General features: G+C 50.0%; 1 protein-coding gene across 1 annotated transcript in view; it reads left to right on the forward strand.

The window, feature by feature from the left end:
* Positions 1-18,937, forward strand: part of STUM (stum, mechanosensory transduction mediator homolog) — a 60,366-nt gene extending 41,429 nt beyond the window's left edge. Inside the window, exons 2-4 of the mRNA XM_007464172.1 lie at positions 14,007-14,186; positions 17,623-17,631; positions 18,903-18,937. Of these exons, the coding sequence (XP_007464234.1) occupies positions 14,007-14,186; positions 17,623-17,631; positions 18,903-18,937 (224 nt within the window). The remainder of the gene's footprint in view (positions 1-14,006; positions 14,187-17,622; positions 17,632-18,902) is intronic.
* Positions 18,938-19,874: the final 937 nt, after the last annotated feature.

Consider the following 19,874-nt stretch of genomic DNA (forward strand, 5'->3'; position numbering starts at 1 on the left):
TAGGGAAATCTGACCCTATTTCCCTATTTCTGGGTGGGCCCAATTGCTTACGCCAGTAAGTACCTTCCATTTTCTTTGCCAAATCGTTGGTTCAAGGGTGGGTATGTGACCTACACGGTCCGATCTAGGTAGATCGCAGGACTCCTGCTTGGAACACTGGGACAGAAGTGTTCTGTCTTCTCTGGACAAGTGGTATGTAGATGTGAAAACTGGAGTTGCTGCAATCATTTTGTCACCGTGAGGGAAGTTGGTCTTGCAATACAGTTGATACCATGGAAGACACAGCAGAGATGGAAGATGTTGGGTCCCTGTTGAATCACTGAGTCATGGCATCAAACCAATCCTGAATTCTTATTATTAATAAGACAGCATACAGCGGTTAAGGACTTAGTATGTTCCAAGCACTTTAAATGCGTAATCTCTTTTAAGCCTTACAAAGAGCCCTGGATAACGGTATTATTATAATTCCTACTTTACAGATGAGGAAATAGGTCTACAAATGTTTGATGAGGGGACAGGCCTCCAGAGGCAGAGTAATTTGCCCACGTTCCCACAGCCAGTAAACGATAGTCAGGAATCACACTCAGTAGTCTGACTCTCGAGCCTACATGCCTAACCACTGCCCCACACCACCTTCCTGGACTTTTCCCATATGTGAACCAACAAATCCCTGTGTCGTTTGAGCCTGTTTGAGTTGCTTACTTCCAAAATAAAGACCACAACTGACAAGCCCTCTCTGCCAGCGTGGCATGCTCCTGTGCCATGAGCTGCAATGTCAGCCCTGCTTGGAGAGAGCCAACAGGAGCCTAGTCCCAGGAGCCCCAGCAGGAAATTGTCCCTGTCATGGAAGCACACACACGGGCCACCCTGCAGGGCACAGCTCCAGGAAGGAGCAGGTGTGTCTGCTGGGCCAGCAGGGAGTCCCCAGCCAGACAGGGAGCATCTGAGCATGAGCCCCACACAGGCCTCCTGCCACCCTCCCTCCTTCCTCCCCAGTCCTCTGGGAGGCTGGGGTACCCGCTCAGCCCAGCCACCTCCTTTCCTGCTCTTGCTGTCGTGTGGCCCCCTAAATGAACCCACCGTGGCTCCTCCAGGTCTCTTGGGACTGGAGTCCTTTCCTGGCTTCCAAACAGGAACCTGGAGCATCCTCCCTCTCATCCCACCTCCAGCAGGTGAGCCCAAGCCTCCCATTTAGCTTGAGAGCCTGGCTTTGCCTGCTTAAGTGGGAAAGACGCCGTAGGATTGGGGGCTGCATTCCAGAGGTGTTCCTGGAAGTTCAGGGGATTTTGTCACAGCCCTTATGTGGTCACATGGCATCATTTATTTTCTGTGTCAGGTGTCTGCATGCCATCTGTCCCCTAGTTTGCTTGACTGCCACATGTTTTTTTCTGTCACCAGTAAGATGCTATTTGGTGGACAGTAGGGTTGGATCTTGACAGGTGCCTGAAACTTTTTTTAACTGGAAAGAGAATTTGTCTCTGAAAAAAGAGAAAAAGCTACCTCTAATTCTGCCATGGCAAAACAATTCTCATTTTGCTTTAATACACTCCAATCCTTGTCCACAGCGTAAATATTTTTTAAATAGTCCTCTGCACAGTATACATACTATTTTTGTAATTTCACTTAAAGCACTGGCCTGGCTTGCTGCGTAGTTATCATAACTATAATTTTTACTGGCTGCATGGTACCATGGCATATGGATGCGTGCCGAGCCTCTGGCTCCATGAGGCTGACATAGTGAACTCGGCAATTGTAGTAAACTTTGTTTTAACGTAGAGTGTAGAGTAGTACCATTGGCTACAAGCTGCTAGGAGAGCAGGATTCATGGAGATCTTCAGTTTCACTCACATTCACTGAGAATAACTCCTTTTTCTTTAGGGTTCTGCTCCAACATTGCCTCCTGGGGAAGACTCTGGGTCTCCCTGGTCGGGGTGAGGGCCCTCCCCTTGCTCCCATGAGGGTGTTCCAAGTACTTTACATGCACGAATTCAGTCCTCACATCCCTATGAGGCAGGCTACTATCATTACCTTAACTTCATAGATGGGGAAACTGAGGTCTAGAGAGGTTAGGTCACTTGTCTAGGCTTCTGGGGGGGCAGCCGGAATTCTGACGCCAGAGCCCCCCTTTGTAACGTGGGGTCACCCTGCCTCTGCCCTGTCCCCCAGGACTGACCACACAGGTTGTATTCCGTGGCTTCTTCTCTCTCACCATCCTGTGAGATTCTTGAGGGCCGGGACACTCCTAGCCCTGGTCATTACATAGCCGCCCTCCTGGTCCTATCCCCACTTTCTCAGTTTACCCTCTGCCGTTTAAGCCAGAATGTGTCCTGACAAGGCTCAGAACTGGGGAACTGAGAAATTCCACGTGGTTACATTTCTGCTCAGGCTTAAGATCCCAGGGAGATCTTGGGGCCTCTCTGGGGCCCCCCAGAGACCTAAGGTGTCCAGTTCTGTCCTGCAACTCATCTAGGGCTGGGGGCACATCCTGGAGCACATCAAGGATGTGGCAGGGGAGGCTGAGGGCAGTGGAGATGTGCTAACAACCACAGGGAGGCTGATGCAATGCCCAGTGCCATTAAAATTAATTATCTGCTCCAGTCAACCTGCCCCTCCACGGGATAATCAACCTGATGTCACGGTGGAGGCAGTAAGAGGGATGGAGGAGGGAGCTGGTCTCATTTTCTCTGCCCTCCAAGGAAGGATGACAGATTTATTAGTGGCAGCCAGAGGGGCTCCTGTCCTCCTTCCTTTAAGCCACGGAGCCATTTCAGTTGGAAAATCTAAGGCCTCTCCATGGCTGTGGTCTCGACCCAGGACTGTTACCTGCCGAGGTCTCCCTTGCAAGCCCCCTTATCCATCTGAAGGCTTCTTCCTGGCTGCCTTTCTCCAAGCTCCTCAATCCTCGGGTCCCCGTGTGACTCCTCAGCATTTGCCTGAGGGCCAGGGGGGAATACAGAGAGGGTATCCCGAGCTGGTACTTTCTGACTAAGGAGAGTGGAGAGGAGAGGGGGCACCGGGTGTGGGTTAGCAGCTGGGGCTAATGGTGAAATGGTCCTGGATACCTTACACCTTCTCTTTACTGGGGGCACAGAAAGCCCATCTGTCCACCCTTCATTATTTTTCTTCCATGAAATTGCTGCTTGGAAAGGTTTAAGTCGTGATAAATTCACTTTCTTGTCTCTAATTGATCAGAGGTGGATAGAACGGCCCCTAGGAGATGCTAACAGCAGGAGAGAACCCCAGTTACTGCACTAAAATGATGAGCTTCCAACCAAACACTTCTAAGCTGCCTTCTGATGGGCTGCTGCAACCTCATTAGGGATCTTTGTGCTGTTTGGAACGGAGAGAACAGTTCACAAACCCTTTTGCCACTGGTCCAGGATCTATGGGGCAAAGACACTAGCAGATTTTTAAAATATATTTTTTATTCCAGTTTTATTGAGATATAATTGGCATACAGTACTATATAAGTTTAAGATGTACAGCATAATGGTTTGACTTATACACATCATAAAATGATCGCCTCGGTAGGTTTGGTGAACATCCGTCATCTCATGTAGATACAAAATTCAAGAAATAGAAAAAAATGTTTCCCTTGTGATGAGAACTCTTAGGATTTACTCTCTCAACAGCTTTCATATATAACATAGAGCAGTGTTTATCATGTTGTACATTACATTACATAAGTAGTATTTATTTACCTTACAACGAACCTCAAGTTGGTACATTTTGACCCCCTTCATCCAGTTGCCCTTACCCATAGCCCCTGACTGTGGTAACCACAAATCTGATCTCTTTTTCTGCAACTGTGTTTGTTTGTTTTTGAAGTATAATAGCCCTACGACACTATTTTAGTTACTGTTACACCACGTAGTGATTCGATATTTCTGTACCTTTCAAAATGATCATCCTGATAAGTCTAGTTACCATCTGTCACCATACAAAGATATTACATAATTATCGACTGTATTACCCACACTGTACGTTTCATACCCATGACTCATGTATTTTGTAACTGGAAGTTTGTCACTCTTAATCTCCCTCCCCTATTTCTTTCCTCTCCCACCCCTTCCCCTCTGGCAACCACCAGACTCTGTTTTATGTGTTTATGACTCTGTTTCTGTTTTGTTACGTTTGTTCATTTGTTTTGGGTTTCTTTTAGATTCTGCGTATAAGTGAAATCATATGGTATTTTTCTCTGTCTGACTTATTTCACTTAGCGTAATTCCCTCTGGGTTTATCCATGTTATTGCAAATGGCATACTGCTGAGTACTATTCCACTGTGTGTGTGTATATGTATATATATATAATATATATAATATATATATAATATATATAATATATATATAAAATATATATATTCACATACCACATCTTCTTTATCCTTTTATCTACTGATGGACACAGGTTGCTTCTCTACCTTGGCTCCTGAAAATAACGCTGCAATGAACATAGCATATACCTTTTCAAATTAGTGTTTTCGTTTTCTTCAGATAAATACCCAGAAGTGGGATTGCTGGATCATATGGTAGTTCTGTTTTTAATTTTTTGAGGAACCTCCATACTGTTTTTCACAGTAGCTGCATTTACATTCCCATCAATAGCGCAGGAGGGTTTCCTTTTCTCCACATCCTCGCCCACACTTGTCATTTGTTGCCTTTTACTGATGGCTGTTCTGACTGGTGTGAGGTGATACCTCATTGTGGTTTTGATTTGCATTTCCCTGATGACTATTGATGTGGAGCATCTTTGCATGTGTCGTCTGTATGTCTTCTCTGGAAAATTGTCATCTGTGTATCTTCTTTGGAAAAATGTCTATTCAGCTCCTCTGTGCAATTTTAAATCGGGTCTTTTGTGTTCTTGTTTTTGTTTTGGTTTTGATGTAGAATTGTATAAGTTCTTTGTATATTTTGGATATTAACCCCTTGTCGGATGTATCATTTGCAAATATCTTCTCCGATTAAGTATGTGGCCTTTTTGTTTTGTTCTTGAGGAATGCAGTTAGCTTTGTTTTGAAGAAACAAGGCAGATTTGTTTTGAAGACGTTGAGGGTGGTCAGGATGACAAAAATACTAGAACTGTCCATGTTTTGCCTGCACTGTTCTCTCTTGGTTTTATAATTTGTCTCCTCTTTGCAAGTTCCTTGCTGGCCAGGACATGAGAAGCATGGTGTTGGGTCTACGAAACACTTTCTGGAGGAGGACACAGTCGTCCTCACAGACCTCCACAGCCTTGGACCTTGGGCTGATCACAGCGATACCCTTCGTTCTCTGAGACGCACGAGGTCACGCTTGTACTGGTCTGGTGTGCCTTCCTTGCCCGCCTAGCACAGCCTTCTCAGACTCTGTTCGAGTTATCAAGCTGAAAAAACAGACCGTGCCTTCTCACAAGCACATGTGAACGCACAATGTCCAAAAGCCTCTCCCCTTTCTGCCCCGTCTGTTAAGAAATCAGAACCACAGGAGCCGGGATGACAGAAGGAGCATGCAGAACCCCATCCAGGACCAAGACCTTATCTTCTGCAGACCGACCCTGGCTTACTTAGGCCACAGGCACTTTTATTTTATTTTTAATTAATTTTTACTGGAGTATAAAAATTTTTAGTGGAGTATAATTTTTATTGGAGTATTGCTTTGCAATGGGGTGTTAGTTTCCACTGTACAGCAAAGTGCATCAGCTATAGGTATACATATATCCCCTATTTTTTGGGTTTCCTTCCCATTTAGGTACCACAGAGCACTGAGTAGAGTTCCCCAAGCTATACAGTAGGTTCTCATTGGTTATCTATTTTATACGTAGTGTCAGCAGTGTATATATGTCAATCCCAATTCATCCCACCCCCTCCCCATGGACACATTGGTGTCCATGCGTTTGTTCTCTACGTCTGTGTCTCTATTTCTGCTTTGCAAATAAGATCATCTATACGATTTATTCTAGATTCTGCATATATGTGTTAATATAAAACATCTGTTTTTCTCTTTCTATTTCACTCTGTATGACAGTCTCTAGGTCCATCCACGTCTCTAAAAATGACCCAATTTCATTCCTTTTTATGGCTGAGTAATATTCCATTGTATATATGTACCACATCTTCTTTATCCATTCCTCTGCTGATGGACATTTAGGTTGCTTCCATGTCTTGGCCATTGTAAATAGTGTTGCAATGAACATTGGGGTGCATGTGTCTTTTAGAATTATGATTTTCTCTGGGTATGTGCCCAGTAGTGGGATTGCTGGGTCATATGTTAGTTCTATTTTTATTTTTTTAAGTAACTTCCATACTGTTCTCCATAGTGGCTGTCACAGGCACTTTTAAACCCTCCTGATTCTGTCTTCCTAGGGCTTTTGTCCAGAATCATTTGTGAACTTGTAGTCACTTCTTTTTCCTTTCCTTTTCCATTTCCCGTTGAAATGATTGCACAATGATGAAAAGATGATGACCAGACCCACTGAATTACAATCTCAGGTTGGTGTAGCCCAGGAAGGTGTATTTTTAGCACAATCTCCATTGCTTCTTATGCCCCCACCTCCAGGTTTGAGAATTGAAATCTCATAGGGCTGAGTTTGACCCTGAATGTGATCTCCCATTTATCTTATTCTGGCTGTGAACTGGGACACACAGTCAGCAGTGGGACGTGTTTTGTACGGTGTGGCTTGTCCTTCCAAATCGGCTGTGAAGTCCGGGCCAAGCCTTCCCTTACATTTCCTTCCTGTCCCCTGAAGCTCACGTTCAAGGTTGTGCTGGTAAGAGAGCTGTGCTCAACCAGCCCTCCCTGGAGGAATGGTGGAGGGGGTCCAGGTGTAAGTCTCGGCCACTGACGAGTAGCACATCTTAATGACTGCAGAGCCAGCTGCAGGTGATGCCTGGGATGCAACTGGACTTACTGGCCTCGGTCCCAGGGGAGCGCATTTTCTGGGGAGCAGCTTCTTCAGAGGACAGCTCTGCGCCTCTCCCCCTGAGCTCAAGAGGCCTTGAGAGCCCCCCTCGAGCCCAGAACCTTTTACTTCTCTCACTTGAGTCACGTGACAAGCTGAACCTGATGGGGCTCATGAAGGACGATTTCAGCCCCCAGGCTCCATCCTATAGAGCAGAGCCAGGCCCTCTTCTGATGGGAAACTGCCAGCCCACTTCTGGCGCCTGACAGAAGGGTGGTGGGGGAGTGGCGGGAACCAGGAACCCTCCCCCAGGACGCTTTGGGATATCCAGGATGGAAGTGGAGGGATGCTTCCCCTCCCCACTGCCTGCACCTGGGGCCTGAGCCCTGAGCTCCTCGGGGAAGCCAGTGACCTCGGCAGATCCATGGCGGCCAGAGAGGGCTATGGCTGCAAAGTCCTTGGGGGTCTTTGCTGTAAATCTCTGTGCGGTGAGGGTGGGGTCATCCTCAGGCTTCTCCCACCCTCCTCTCTCCCTCAGGATCCTGTAGGATACGCAAAGCACATGTCCATGCCTAAGTTGCATGTGTCTTACAGCATACTGATTTTGGTGGTTGACAGTTCAGTTCATTACCATCCTTTTCCTTTCTGCCAATTAGTGTTGGCCGGGCCTTGACACCCCCAGAAACATTATGGCCAGGCCCCTGCCTCTGCTGCAGAGGGTAACCTCCACTGACTCAGCGCCGGGTCACGTGGCGGAGGCTGTGGCACAGAGTGAAAGGCTGGAATCACGGACTAATTTCCTACAAGGTTCTGTTGTTTTCCAGTTCTGTATCCAGGAAGCCAGTCTCTCCGCCCCTCGGAGAAGGATTCTCAAACTTGATTGTGAGTTAGAATCAGCTGGGGGACTGTTTCTTTCGTCCTTTCAAACAAGCAATCCCTGGACCCATCCCTGGATGCGTCACTGTGCCTCTGGTGGTCTGGAGGTGCAGCTCTGCGACTCGCATTTGCATGAACCTCAGTTGGAGAATTCTAATGCGCAAACCGGTTTGGGAAATCTGCTGTAGACCCCGCCTCACCCCTCACCTTCTCACCTTGTCGAGAACCTCGCCACCCACTTACCCTCTATCTGGTTGTCCTCATCCTGTCCCCTCTCTGGCAGCTTCTCCTCAGCAGACAGACAGGCTGGTTTCTCCCTAGTACTTTTCTGAAACCCTCACCTCATTCTCCCCTCAAACCTCTGACATTCTCTTCTCTTCTCATCATCCTCTCAGCCCCCTCTGAGGCTGCTCGTGACCTAATCAGACGCGGGACCCCCCTGTCCCTTCTCCATCTCTGTGGTAAGTGACCCTGTCCACCAGTTTCTCTTCCCTGAGACTCTGTTTCTGGGACACTCTCCCTCACCTCTTGGATCGGCCCCGCTCTGTCCCCTTTGTGGTCTTAATGTCCCCCTGGGTCTTTTCATGCCCCCCCCCCGTGACATCATTCGCTTTGGTGACTTGTGCTACCCGCAGCCTCTGTCTCCAGCTCGGCTCTGCTCAGCCCATGGGCACAACCCTCGCTGGGCTCCATACCTGGTTCGTGGCTCCACCCTCATCACATAGTGTGGGAAACCAGACACCCAGACCCACATGTGCCCCCTTCTCCCTTCCCCGACATGCAGCAGGTCCCCCAGTCCCTGGGACACCATCCCTTCCTAGGGGGTCCTTCTCTGCCTCCCCTCCCCGCTGCCATGCCTCCCTGCCCACCTCACCTCATCTCATCTCCTAGCCTCTGCCTCACCCCTTCTGCCCCATCCTCCCCTTGGGAGTCAAAACCCTGGTCTGTGATTCCCCATTGAAACCCTTCCCAGGGCCGCGTGTCGCCTAGAAGAGGAAGTCGGGCCCCACAGCAAGTCCCTCTGGGCCCTCTGCAGTCTGACCCCTGCCCGCCTCCAGCCCCGTTTTTCATCCCTGCCCCGAACGCCGCACCCTATTCTCAGCTCCCTGTGCCCTCAAAGTCCCCTGCCACCCTCTGAGCTTCCGGACGGACACACTGGGTCATCTCTGGAATGCTCTTCCCCTCTTCCTCCTTGAATGTTTCCCGTCAGCTTTCCAGACCTCTCCCCACTTCATGTTCTCTTCTGTGAAGCCTTTTCTGATAAACCAAACAAGATTCGTCACTGTTCCTTTTGTGACCCAGTGTCCCCACCAGAATGTGAGCTCCCGGAGTGGGACCCGGCTGAGCCCCTTCTCCTGCTGCACTCTGTATTCCCAGGGCCCAGCACGGGCTCGTGGTTGGTGCTCATGCAATAAGTTAGAACTAACCCATCGCTCTTGGAGAGGGTCCGTTCTTTAGCGAGTAAGACTCATTTAAAGTAATTAGCACCTCTTCATATGAAAGGGTGCTAAAATCATTAAAAAAACTTCTGGTTGAATAGATTAAAACGATGTTTTTATATTATAAATCCATTCACGGGACTTCCATGGGGGCGCAGTGGTTAAGAATCCGCCTGTCAATGCAGGGGACACGGGTTTGAGCCCTGGTCCGGGAAGATCCCACATGCCGTGGAGCGACTAAGCCCGTGCGCCACAACTACTGAGCCTGTGCTCTAGAGCCCGCGAGCCACAACTACTGAGCCCGCATGCCACAACTACTGAGCCCGCATGCCTAGAGCCCGTGCTCCGCAACAAGAGAAGCCCCCCCACCGCAGCGAAGAGTAGCTCCCGCTCTCCGCAACTGGAGAAAGCCTGTGCACAGCAACGAAGACCCAACACAGCCAAAAATAAAAAACTAAAATACATAAATTAAGGAAAACAACAAAAATGTGTACAGTTCAGTGGAATTAAGCACATTCACATTGTTGTACAACCATCACTACCATCCATCTCCAGAACTCTTTCATCTTGCAAAACTGAAACTCTGCCCATTAAATAATAACTCCTCATCTCTTCCTCCCCAGCCTCTGGCAACCACCATTCTATTTTCTCTTCCTATGATCTGACTACTCTAGGCACCTCATACAAGTGAAATCAGACAACATTTGTCTTTTTGTGACTCGCTTATTTCACTTAGCATAATATCTTCAAAGGTTCATCTATGTTGTAGCCTGTCAGAACTTCCTTCCTTTTTAAAGATGAATAATATTCCAGTGTATGTATATATCACATTTTGCTTGTCTGTTCATCCATCTTTAGATACTTGGGTTGCCTCCACGTTTCAGCTATTGTAAATAATGCTGCATTGAACATGGGTGTACAAATATCTCTTTGAACTCTGCTTTCAGTTCTTTTGGGTATATACCCAGAAGTGGAATTGCTGGGTTATATGGTGACTCTATTTTTAATTTTTTAATGAAGGGCCGTACTGTTTTCCATAATTTTCCTTAATTTTTAATGTAAGGATGCAACCTCATAGACTGAAAAGAGCTCAGGCTTCCACACTAGACAGATGTGGGTTTAAATCTGCACTCTGCTATGTGGGCAAGTCACTTAGCCTTTCTGAGCTTTGGTTTCCCCTTCTATAAGGTGGGAACCGCTATCCAACTGTCGTAAGGATTAGAGGTAGTGTGGTTAGGAGAAGGTAGCATGCTGCAGCACACTGTAGGTGTGCAGTAGATGATATCTGTGTTAATTTTACTTAATATTTCCCCCATGTGCTTGTGTTCACCTTCTACCATCTTTCTACTTCAGTGGTGTTCTCTTTTTTAATGGTGTCAGCTTGTGTTCATCTCATATCCCACAGCATAATACATGAGCAGAGGCGAAGGATGGTGGCACACACTTTCTAATGGTCCCTATGTCCTGTTTCCTCCTGTGCCCACTACCAAGCCCTGAATTCGTGTCTCCATCATTTTTCAGCTCTGCTTTCTTCGTTTGTCTTAGTCATCTCAGACACTTTCAGTTTACTCAACACCCTGCTGACAAAACGGACTGTCCGTCTTCCCTGGTGGTGTAGTGGTTGGGAGTCTGCCTGCCGATGCAGGGGACAGGGGTTCGATCCCTGGTCCGGGAAGATGCCACATGCCATGGAGCAACTAAGCCCGCGTGCCACAACTACTGAAGCCCGCGTGCCTAGACCCCGTGCTCCGCAACAAGAGAAGCCACCCAATGAGAAGCCTGCGCACCGCAACAAAGAGTACCCCCTGCTCGCCGCAGCTAGAGAGAGCCCGTGCACAGCAATGAAGACCCAACACAGCCAAAAATAGATAAATAAATAAATTTTTAGAAACCAAAAAAAACCCAGACTGTCCATTTGGTGAGAGTGGGAGAACAGCATTTGCCTCCCCAAATCTCCCAGAGGGCCACCCCTGGCACTGTGTCAGGAACACAGAGGGGCTGTTTAGACTTGAATCTTGATCTTGAATCTGTTTGGTTGATCTTGAACCCTTGGTAATTACACTTTAGTAAGCATTATCATTATTTGAGTGGAAGGAGAAACTTACTTAGAAATGCAGATTCCTGGGCCACCCCTTAGACATCCAGCTCTCAGACGGACACCCAGGCATCTGCGTTTTAAACAAGTACTGCAGGCGATGATGCAGGTGGTCTGAGGATGAACTTCACACTGGTTGCATTTCTTTGTTTCCCGTATCCCACCTGCTGTTCACCAGGCGCTGTGCTGGGCTGGGGGCAGAAAGGTGGATGGGATGCCACCTGGGACCTCAGAGGAGTTCTCAGTAACTCAGGAGGCAGAAGCACTCACAAGTAGTGGCAGTTGTTCGGATGAAGAGGAGGACGGGGCAAGGTTGGGATCAGAAATCAGCCTGGTGGACTCAGGGGTCGGCCTTGGATCTGAGGCATGAGTGTGTGGGCTGAGGGAAAGGCCACATTAGGAAGCCAGTAGGAGCCACCAAGTTTGGGCAAAGAAAGGCCAGCAGCCAGGGTGCAGAGAGGGAGGGAAATCATAGCTCCCCCAGCTCCGTCCACCCCAATCCCCACCTGCCGAGCAGCTTCCTCAAGGAGCAGGAAGTATGAGAAGTAGGAACATGAGAATCATGGGCTGATTTCCCAAGTGGCTTGCATTCTCGTCTGGACCTGCTCTCCCAGGTCACTCCACCTGTGAGGTCAGGATGACAGAGCATGGTCATCCGCGTCAGACAGCGGTGGGGTCAATGCCCACCTGTGAGTGTGACCTTGGACAAGATACTTAATTCTTGATTGTGTGTGTGTGCGTGCTTTAAAATGTACATTTATTATTAGTTAGGTACGGTGAGGCCAACAGATCAGGAAATTATGGCCACTGAAAAGATAGTTTTTTTCTCTGTAACATTCCTCTTTTAAAAAAAGTTTTATTGAAGTCTAGTTGATTTACAATGTTGTATTAATTTCTGGTGTACAGCAAAATGATTCAGTTATACATATATATGTTCTTTTTCATAGTCTTTTCCATTATAGTTTATCACAGGATACTGAATACAGTTTTCTGTGCTATACAGTAGGACCTTGTTGTTTATCCATTCTATATATAATAGTTTGCAGGAAAGATAGTTTGTTACTCACAGTTCCTAAGAGGAGGGGGCACACCGCACGTTGGGGGTGGCAAATGAGGAAAGCACAGTTAGGAGGCAGAGGGAGTGAGGGGAAAACGTGGGGAGGGAGGAGCCTTTACTGTGGTTTCCACGGGAAGGAACGGCAAGACAGGGTAAGCAGGTTTAGGATTGGCTAGTCTGAATCATTTCAGTGGTCTCTGGGGTGTAGGGGCTGCCCTAGTGGTCTGGTACCTGGCTCTGGGTGATTAGGGTAGCGGGGAGTGACCCAGAGTATGAGAGTCCATAAAGGAGAAGTTTGAGTGTGGGCTCTGGATTGGTTGGCTTGCGTAAGAAAGTCATTTAGTATCTCTAGGACTTGGCTGGCTCTGGGAGGGGGTCTCTCCAGGGTCAGCAAGGCCCCAGATATAAAAGTATCAGAAACACCTGGTTAATACAATATGTAAGATAGTGTGGTGGGCAGAAGGATGCTCCCCCACAAAGATGTCCATACCCTGGTCCCCAGAACCTGCAAATATGGTACCTTACATGGTAAAAAGGACTTTGCAGATGTAACTAAGTTAAGGATCTTAAAATGTGGGAATTACCCTGGATTATCCAGTGGACCCAATGGAATCACAAGGGTCCTTATAAGAGGGAGACAGGAGGATCAGAGTCAGAGAGAGAAGATGTAAGGATGGAAGCTGAGGTCAGAGAGGAGAGAAGTGCAGCTCCTGGCTTTGATGACACAGCCACGAGCCAAGGAATGCAGGCAGCCTCAAGAAGCTGGAAAAGGCCAGGAAACCAACGGTCCCCCAGAGCCTCCAGAAAGGACCCAGCCCTGAGGACCCATTTCAGACTTCTCATCTCCAGAATTGTGTTGTTTTAAGCCACTAAGTTTGTGGTAACTTGTTACAACAGCCATGGGAAACTCATACAAATAGAAGGAAGGCCAGCTGCCTTGCAGGGTCATTGAGGGGCTCCGAGCCTGTGTAGAAAAAAGCCTGGCTGGAGAGAAATGTCAGTAAATGTAGCCATGTTACCCGCAGGCTCTGGGAAGTTTGGGACGAGGTAAAGACCATGGACACACCCACCATGTTGCTCTGTGCTCTGTGGCTGCTCAGTAAATCTCGGGCTCTCTGTCCTTCCCCTTTCAGTTCTGGGGTGCTTGGGGGAGCCCCCTCAGGATATGCCCTGGCCTGTGCTGTCTCCCCTCTGCTGGCACCCGCAATCAGCGTGTGTGCTGGGGGTCATTTCCTGAGTTTACCCTGTGGGTGGCTTCTGTGTCACCTCAGTGGCACCAGCTCCTACCTCCGAACTCTTAGGCCCTAAGGATCTTTGCCACGCGAGGTCGGTACCCTTTCCACCCGCTGTCTGTTGTCCTTGCAAGTGACTGCACCGTTGTTCCTTAATGGCAGGGACCAATTGTCATGTGACCTCTGTGTTCCCCCAGAGGCCTCAGGACTGTGCTGGGTCCTTGGCATCCCCAGGCCATGCCTCCTCCAGGCTGGGACATTGGCATCTCTAGTATGGGCAGCAGAGGTGGCCTGAGCCGGAAGGTGCCACACAGGCCGCTCTCTCGGAGCTCCCGGAGGGCGAACCGCTGGGCCCCAGGCTAGTGATGAGCCCACGTGCCGCTGTGTCTCCCAGCGCCCTCAGAAGGCTGTCCCCTCCGGCCTCTCACAGGGACGTTCATCTCGGCCTTCACCGTGCTGTGTGGCGCCCGCACTGACCTCCCGGACAGGCACGTGTGCTGCGTCTTCTGGCTGAACATCGCTGCGGCCCTCATCCAGATGCTCACGGCCATCGTCATGGTGGGCTGGATTATGAGCATCTTCTGGGGCATGGACATGGTCATCCTCGCCAGTGAGTAACCGCTGGCACCACACCTCCCAGGGGGGCTGGAGCGGGGCCGGCATGTGGGGAGCAGGGCTGGAGGAGGGGCAGGGGCCAGGGTGGTCTGGGTGTTTGCGATGCTTCGGAGCATGGGGGCTTCGCAGGGCGATCTGCCTCCGGGACCCTCCCCGCACGCCCAGCCCCGAGGCCTGCAGGGAATCTGAGGGACCTGAGCCAGAGGGGAAGGGCGTGAATAAGGGAGGGAGGGAGCCCCCATTCAGCTCGGAAACAGTCCTGCTGACAACCGCGGTAGCAGGGGTGTGGCCCTTGTCAGTTCAGGTCCCCTGTGCCTCCATCATGCCGTTTCCAGAAAGAAGGAAAAGCCCACTGGGTATGTTTGCCCTCAGGAAACACTAACTTTTCCTACAACTAGAACAGCATAATTCCAACTTCTTTTAAACTAAGCTCTTTGTCCCTTGATGCTAAAGCCTTACTCTTCCTAATTTGTATGCAGTGGACCTTCACCAGTCACTTAACACAAACTTGATCCCGACACAAAACTACCAGAGAAGACTTGATTAACATTTTAAAAATAACCTAGTGAGATCTTAAAACAGACACCTATTTTAAGCAGCCGTACTCGTCACCCTGTGCCCCTGTGCATGTCCCTGTATTGTCACACGTTCCGTCTACCTCATTAGGCCTCAGTTCCTCACTAACAAGGACCACGTCTCCTCAGGCACTTTGCCCTTCTCCCCACACCCCACGCTCCTACTGTGTCCTACACCTGACAAAACCATTGGCAGGTGGAATGTCAATGCCAGAGGTGAGCTGTGCCAGGTAAGGACAGCAGAAGCAGGAGGGGAAGCCCAGGGGCCAGGGGCTCTAGAATGATCTAGAATGATTCCTAGTTGACCCAGTCTGAGTTCAGGATCCTGTGAGGACCCAAGATTCAGGGCACACACAGATGCCAGGGCCCAGCAAGGCTCGGGTCAGTGACCAATTAAGCCACCAGGCCGGAGAAAATGCAGGTCCCTGAGCCTGAGCGAGCTCGGCAGAGCCCGTAGATTGGTCAGACAGGCTGCTTGGAAGCAGCTCCTCCCCTGCCTGGGATGCTGGACTGCCAGGGCATCCCAAAGTTAGAGCTGGGAGACAGGGGCAGCCAGAGAAGAGGGAGGGGGACACTGGGCAGGGAGAAGCTGAGGAGCCGTCAGAAGACAGTCCTTCCTTGCTGCGGAGAGCTGCTCTCAGGGCAGGGGCTGCTGTCAGGGAGGATGTCGGAGAGTGGGCAGAGCTGGCAGAGACCAAGGCAGGCCCCCCATGGGAGCCCCGCCCCATGGGAGCCCCGCCCCATGGGAGCCCCGCCCCATGGGAGCCCCGCCCCATGGGAGCCCCGCCCCATGGGCCTGTCCACGGACCACTTGCATTTGTGGGGAGGGGTGCAGAACATCGCTAATTGGACAGAAGTGCTGCCTGTCATCCTGTGAGTCCTGAGAAGCCAAGTCTGACAATTTCCCAGGGGGAGTTGGGTGCTTCCCAAGAGGCCTGTGTAAGCTCCTGACCTTGGTCCCAGTTGGAAACTGGAAGGGGCCTCTGCTCTCAGAGGCTTCCTCAGCGGCCGATGGAAAGCCTGTGACGGCCGCCCCATCTCCACCCAATATGAGCCCCGACCCCTCTTACTACATCATCTCTTCATCACACAACTGTCTGGCCAGGCACTGGGGCGTGTTAGTAAGGAAATTTCCTGTTACAGAGGCACAAGCCTGTGTCACAGGGTGGGTTTCAATAAATGTGTTGATGCCTAATCTGATCCCTAGAGCTTTCTAGTTTTCTTTTTTTGGTCATGCTTGATACCAGGACCCACAGGGTCTGGATCTTAGAGATACCTTCAAGAACTTCCTTATCACCTCCTAAAGGAGGAAACAGAGACCCGAGAAGGGCAGATGGGGGTCTGTCACTTCCTCACCTTCCACCACCCTAGCTGTTGACTCAGCAGAAATCCCTCTTCTGTGGCTGGTGTCAGGGCCATATTGGGGCTGCAGGCTAATCAAGTGCTGGAACCCACATCCCCACCCTTCCTACCCTCTTCCCCCGACCCCCGATCCAAGCTTTTGCTGTGGGTCACCTCCTTGGTTCCAGGGATGCTGTCTTTGTGTCAGACCTTTTAGAACACTGTTTGGGGGATGGACTTGAGGGCTGCACCAGAAAACCCAACACACCTCACCGCTACCCACTTACCCCGCCTGGCCACCAGACTTGCTCACCCATCTCAGCAAGGGGTGCCTTTGCCCTTTCTCCAAAAAGTAAGCCTACCCTCAAAGGATGAGTAATTGCCACTGTTGAGATGGTGCTGTGGGCTGGAACTGCCCCGAGCAACAATGCAGTGTGTGTATCCCAGGATGACTTCATAGAAGAGAATAGCCACAATTGACTTATTTGTCCTGGTAGATAGTTGGATAAGGGGCTGTTCTTTCCGGTGTCACTCCAGCCCCATCCTGTGAAAATGAAGGGAACTTTTCAATTATAACAATACAGGGTGATTATTTTTACCTGGCATTGCCTGGGGTGTCATCAAGAAATGTACCATCAAGAAAAACCTCCTAAGAGGGGAATCAGAGAAATATAGATCAAAGTAGAAGTTAAAATCAGGAACTTACAAGGCCGCTGCTCTATTTATATGAATAATAACAAATAACAGTCAACAACAGCCTGTATTGGTTGTGGGTCAATAAATATTTGGTAGTTGTACGAGAGCCTCTCTCTACTGCCATACCCATGACAGACATTGCTAATCAATCATGACACTTTCTGCTGAATAGTCTTACATGTTCTTAACACAGGGCTTCAGGCAGTCACCCTCAATGGATCCAAGATGTCGGCAAGATAAAGTCTGTTTACCATCCCCCACCTGGGTCTTTCCCAGAGCAATAGGTTTTATGTATGTGGCTCCTGTCCACATAAAAGGCAAACCCCGTGGCTCAGACAGAGCTGGGCTGGGGCCAGGATGGGTCGCTTCAACATCTTTAGGTTGTCACAGTTAAACCTGTCCTGTACCCGTCCCTCTTGGGGTCCATCCAGAATTCCATCTCAAGACAAACGTGGGTTGGGGGTCGGAGAAGAGTGAGGGGCAGGAGATGAGCAGAAGAGCGGCCTTGGCTGAGATACGGAGGGAAAGGGAGAGAGCTTCTTGGCAGCGTCTCACCGAGTGTGACCCCCAGGGAGGGGAGGACGCTCTCTGTGCGCTCCTGCAGCCAAGTCCACACGCCTGCTGGGGTTGGCCACTGGCCGCAGTGGCTGGTCACTGTGAATACTGGCCACAGCCCGCTTCCATCTCCTGGGCCCCACTGTGCATCCTCCTTCTTTTTATATTTCAGGCAGTCCCTCTGGCCTCTGTTTTCAGACTGTTTTCCCTTTCTCTTTTTCTCCTCTTCCTCATGCTGCCTCATACCCCTGTGTTGCTCCAAAGTTTCCCAAGGTGAGTCTGTTGGGGGATGACAGGCCTCATTCCTGGGCTGCCTTGGGCCTCCCCTTCACTGTCCTGCCCTGCACCCCCAATGCACACAAACACCCCCTCTCCCAATTGGTCAACAAGCTTCTATTTTCAGAAGCTTCTTTTTTTTTTTTTTTTATTTTGGAAAATGTTTAAACATAGACACAAGTAGAAGGCCTAGTACAATGAGTCCCTAGACGCACATATTGGCTTTAACCATCATCCACTTATGGCCACTCTAGTTTCATCGATTACTCCCTACATCTTCCTCTACCCCAAACACCTAAATTTGATGAATATCTGGTAAATAAAGAGAAAAACTACATGTAAGTCCACTGATGCTCCTCTGTGGGCTGAGTTACCCGCTAATAGGGGTAACCACTTAGCAAATTCCAGACTTATAATTTCACCCCTAAATATTTCAGTAGATGTCTGTTTTTTTTTTGCGGTACGTGGGCCTCTCTCACTGTTGTGACCTCTCCCGTTGGCGGAGCACAGGCTCCGGACGCGCAGGCTCAGCGGCCATGGCTCGCGGGCCCAGCCGCTCCGCGGCATGTGGGATCTTCCCGGACTGGGGCACGAACCCGTGTCCCCTGCATCGGCAGGTGGACTCTCAACCACTGCGCCACCAGGGAAGCCCAGTAGATGTCTTTAAAAAAAAAAAAACCCACAATACCCTTTCATGCTCAAATACACTAGCATCAGTTCCTTAATATCAACAGTGGTCAATTTTTTCCCATGTCCTCATAATCATCACCAAGGCTTTAAAGGCTCGAAGCCATCAGTCGCCTTGGCCTGTGTCAGAGGCGTCCAGCTGATGGAGCACGCACGCTCGGCTCGTGCCTCCAGTACGCTGTCTTCCTTTTTAATTCTTTCCTCCTCTCGGTCCACATGTACCAGATGCCCATCACTTGGGGAAGCCTGCCGGATACTTTCTCCCAAGGCTCCACATTGGGAAATCACAGCAGGCCAGTCTGCTGGGGCCACTTTTGTGCAGTAGCTTCAGGGGTGTGGATTCAGGAGCACAGTGATAACCTTCCAAGCCCCACCAGACGCCCTCCTCTCATATATCCCCCACTAAACCCAAAGATGCACTGTTCTCCATTCATCCCTTTGTTTCCCATTAAAAGCCAATAAAAAAAAAAAAAGCCAATGACCTTGGCAGTCATTTACACCTCTGTGTGAGTAAGTTCTATCATATTCTAGTCTGGGGGCACCGGGTGTCTGACCATCTCTCCTCTGCTTCTTCCTTACAGGCTACAAGGAGCAGGGCATCCCACAGCAGCTGTGAGCCCGGGCGAGCCACTGAGAAGCCCGGTGTCCCGGAGGGCCACGTCAGGCAGAGGCGGGCACGGGGTCTTCACATGTTCTCTTCTGCAGCTTCCCGGGTTTGGAGTGGAAAGAGGGGACTTAAAAATATTATTTATTTTGAAAACGCATCTGCTTCTCTCAGCAGGCTCTAAGGGCTACCAGCTCCTCCCACTGCTCCAGAAAGCCCTGTAGTGCAGACACGCAGAGCATCTGGGTTGGGTGGGGAGTGGGATGGAGATGGGAATGCCTAGAGAGAGGCAGAAGCGTCCCGGCTCGGCCCGCTTCGCGTCACCCGCCACCCACTGTGAGGGCGCGAGGGGCCGCCAGTCCAGGCAGCAGTGGCCCCGTCCAGACGAGCAGGGCTCGTCAAGGGGCAGGACTGCAGTGGACACCTCCTCCGGGTCCCCAGCCCCTGCCAGATTGGTCTCCTGGGGGCAGCGGGAGTGAGGATGGACAGACTCCAGCCCAGTGTGGAAAGGCCTGCTGTGCCCTCAGCTGTCAGTGGGACAGATCTCCGCAGGTGTCTGCTGACCCTAATCGCAGCCCTCACCTCCTTGCCCCTGAAATCGCCAGGCCTGGGTGTGTTTGACCTTTGTTTCCCTGGGAAGGAGGGCAGTGGCTCCATTCCCGGGGCGAAACTGCTGGAATTGCCAGTTGTTCATACACAAATTTACCAACCCAGGTTTGCATGGGCAGCCTTTCCCGTTATACTTAACGCCATTTGGGGTCCACACTCCTTTTTCTGACATCCTTGGGGCCGAATGGGTCTCTGACATGACCAGTTTTGGATCTGAGGAGCATAAGAGATATTTGCCGTACATTTCCTTCCAGCCCGGCAGAGTCTGGAACAGCTCACCACCATCAAACACGTGACCATTTCTGCAAAGAAACATGTGGCTAGTCAGACTAATTAGGAT

Source organism: Lipotes vexillifer, unplaced genomic scaffold (genome assembly GCF_000442215.2).
Source record: "Lipotes vexillifer unplaced genomic scaffold, Lipotes_vexillifer_v1.1 scaffold64, whole genome shotgun sequence".
NCBI classification, from domain to species: Eukaryota; Metazoa; Chordata; class Mammalia; order Artiodactyla; family Lipotidae; genus Lipotes; species Lipotes vexillifer.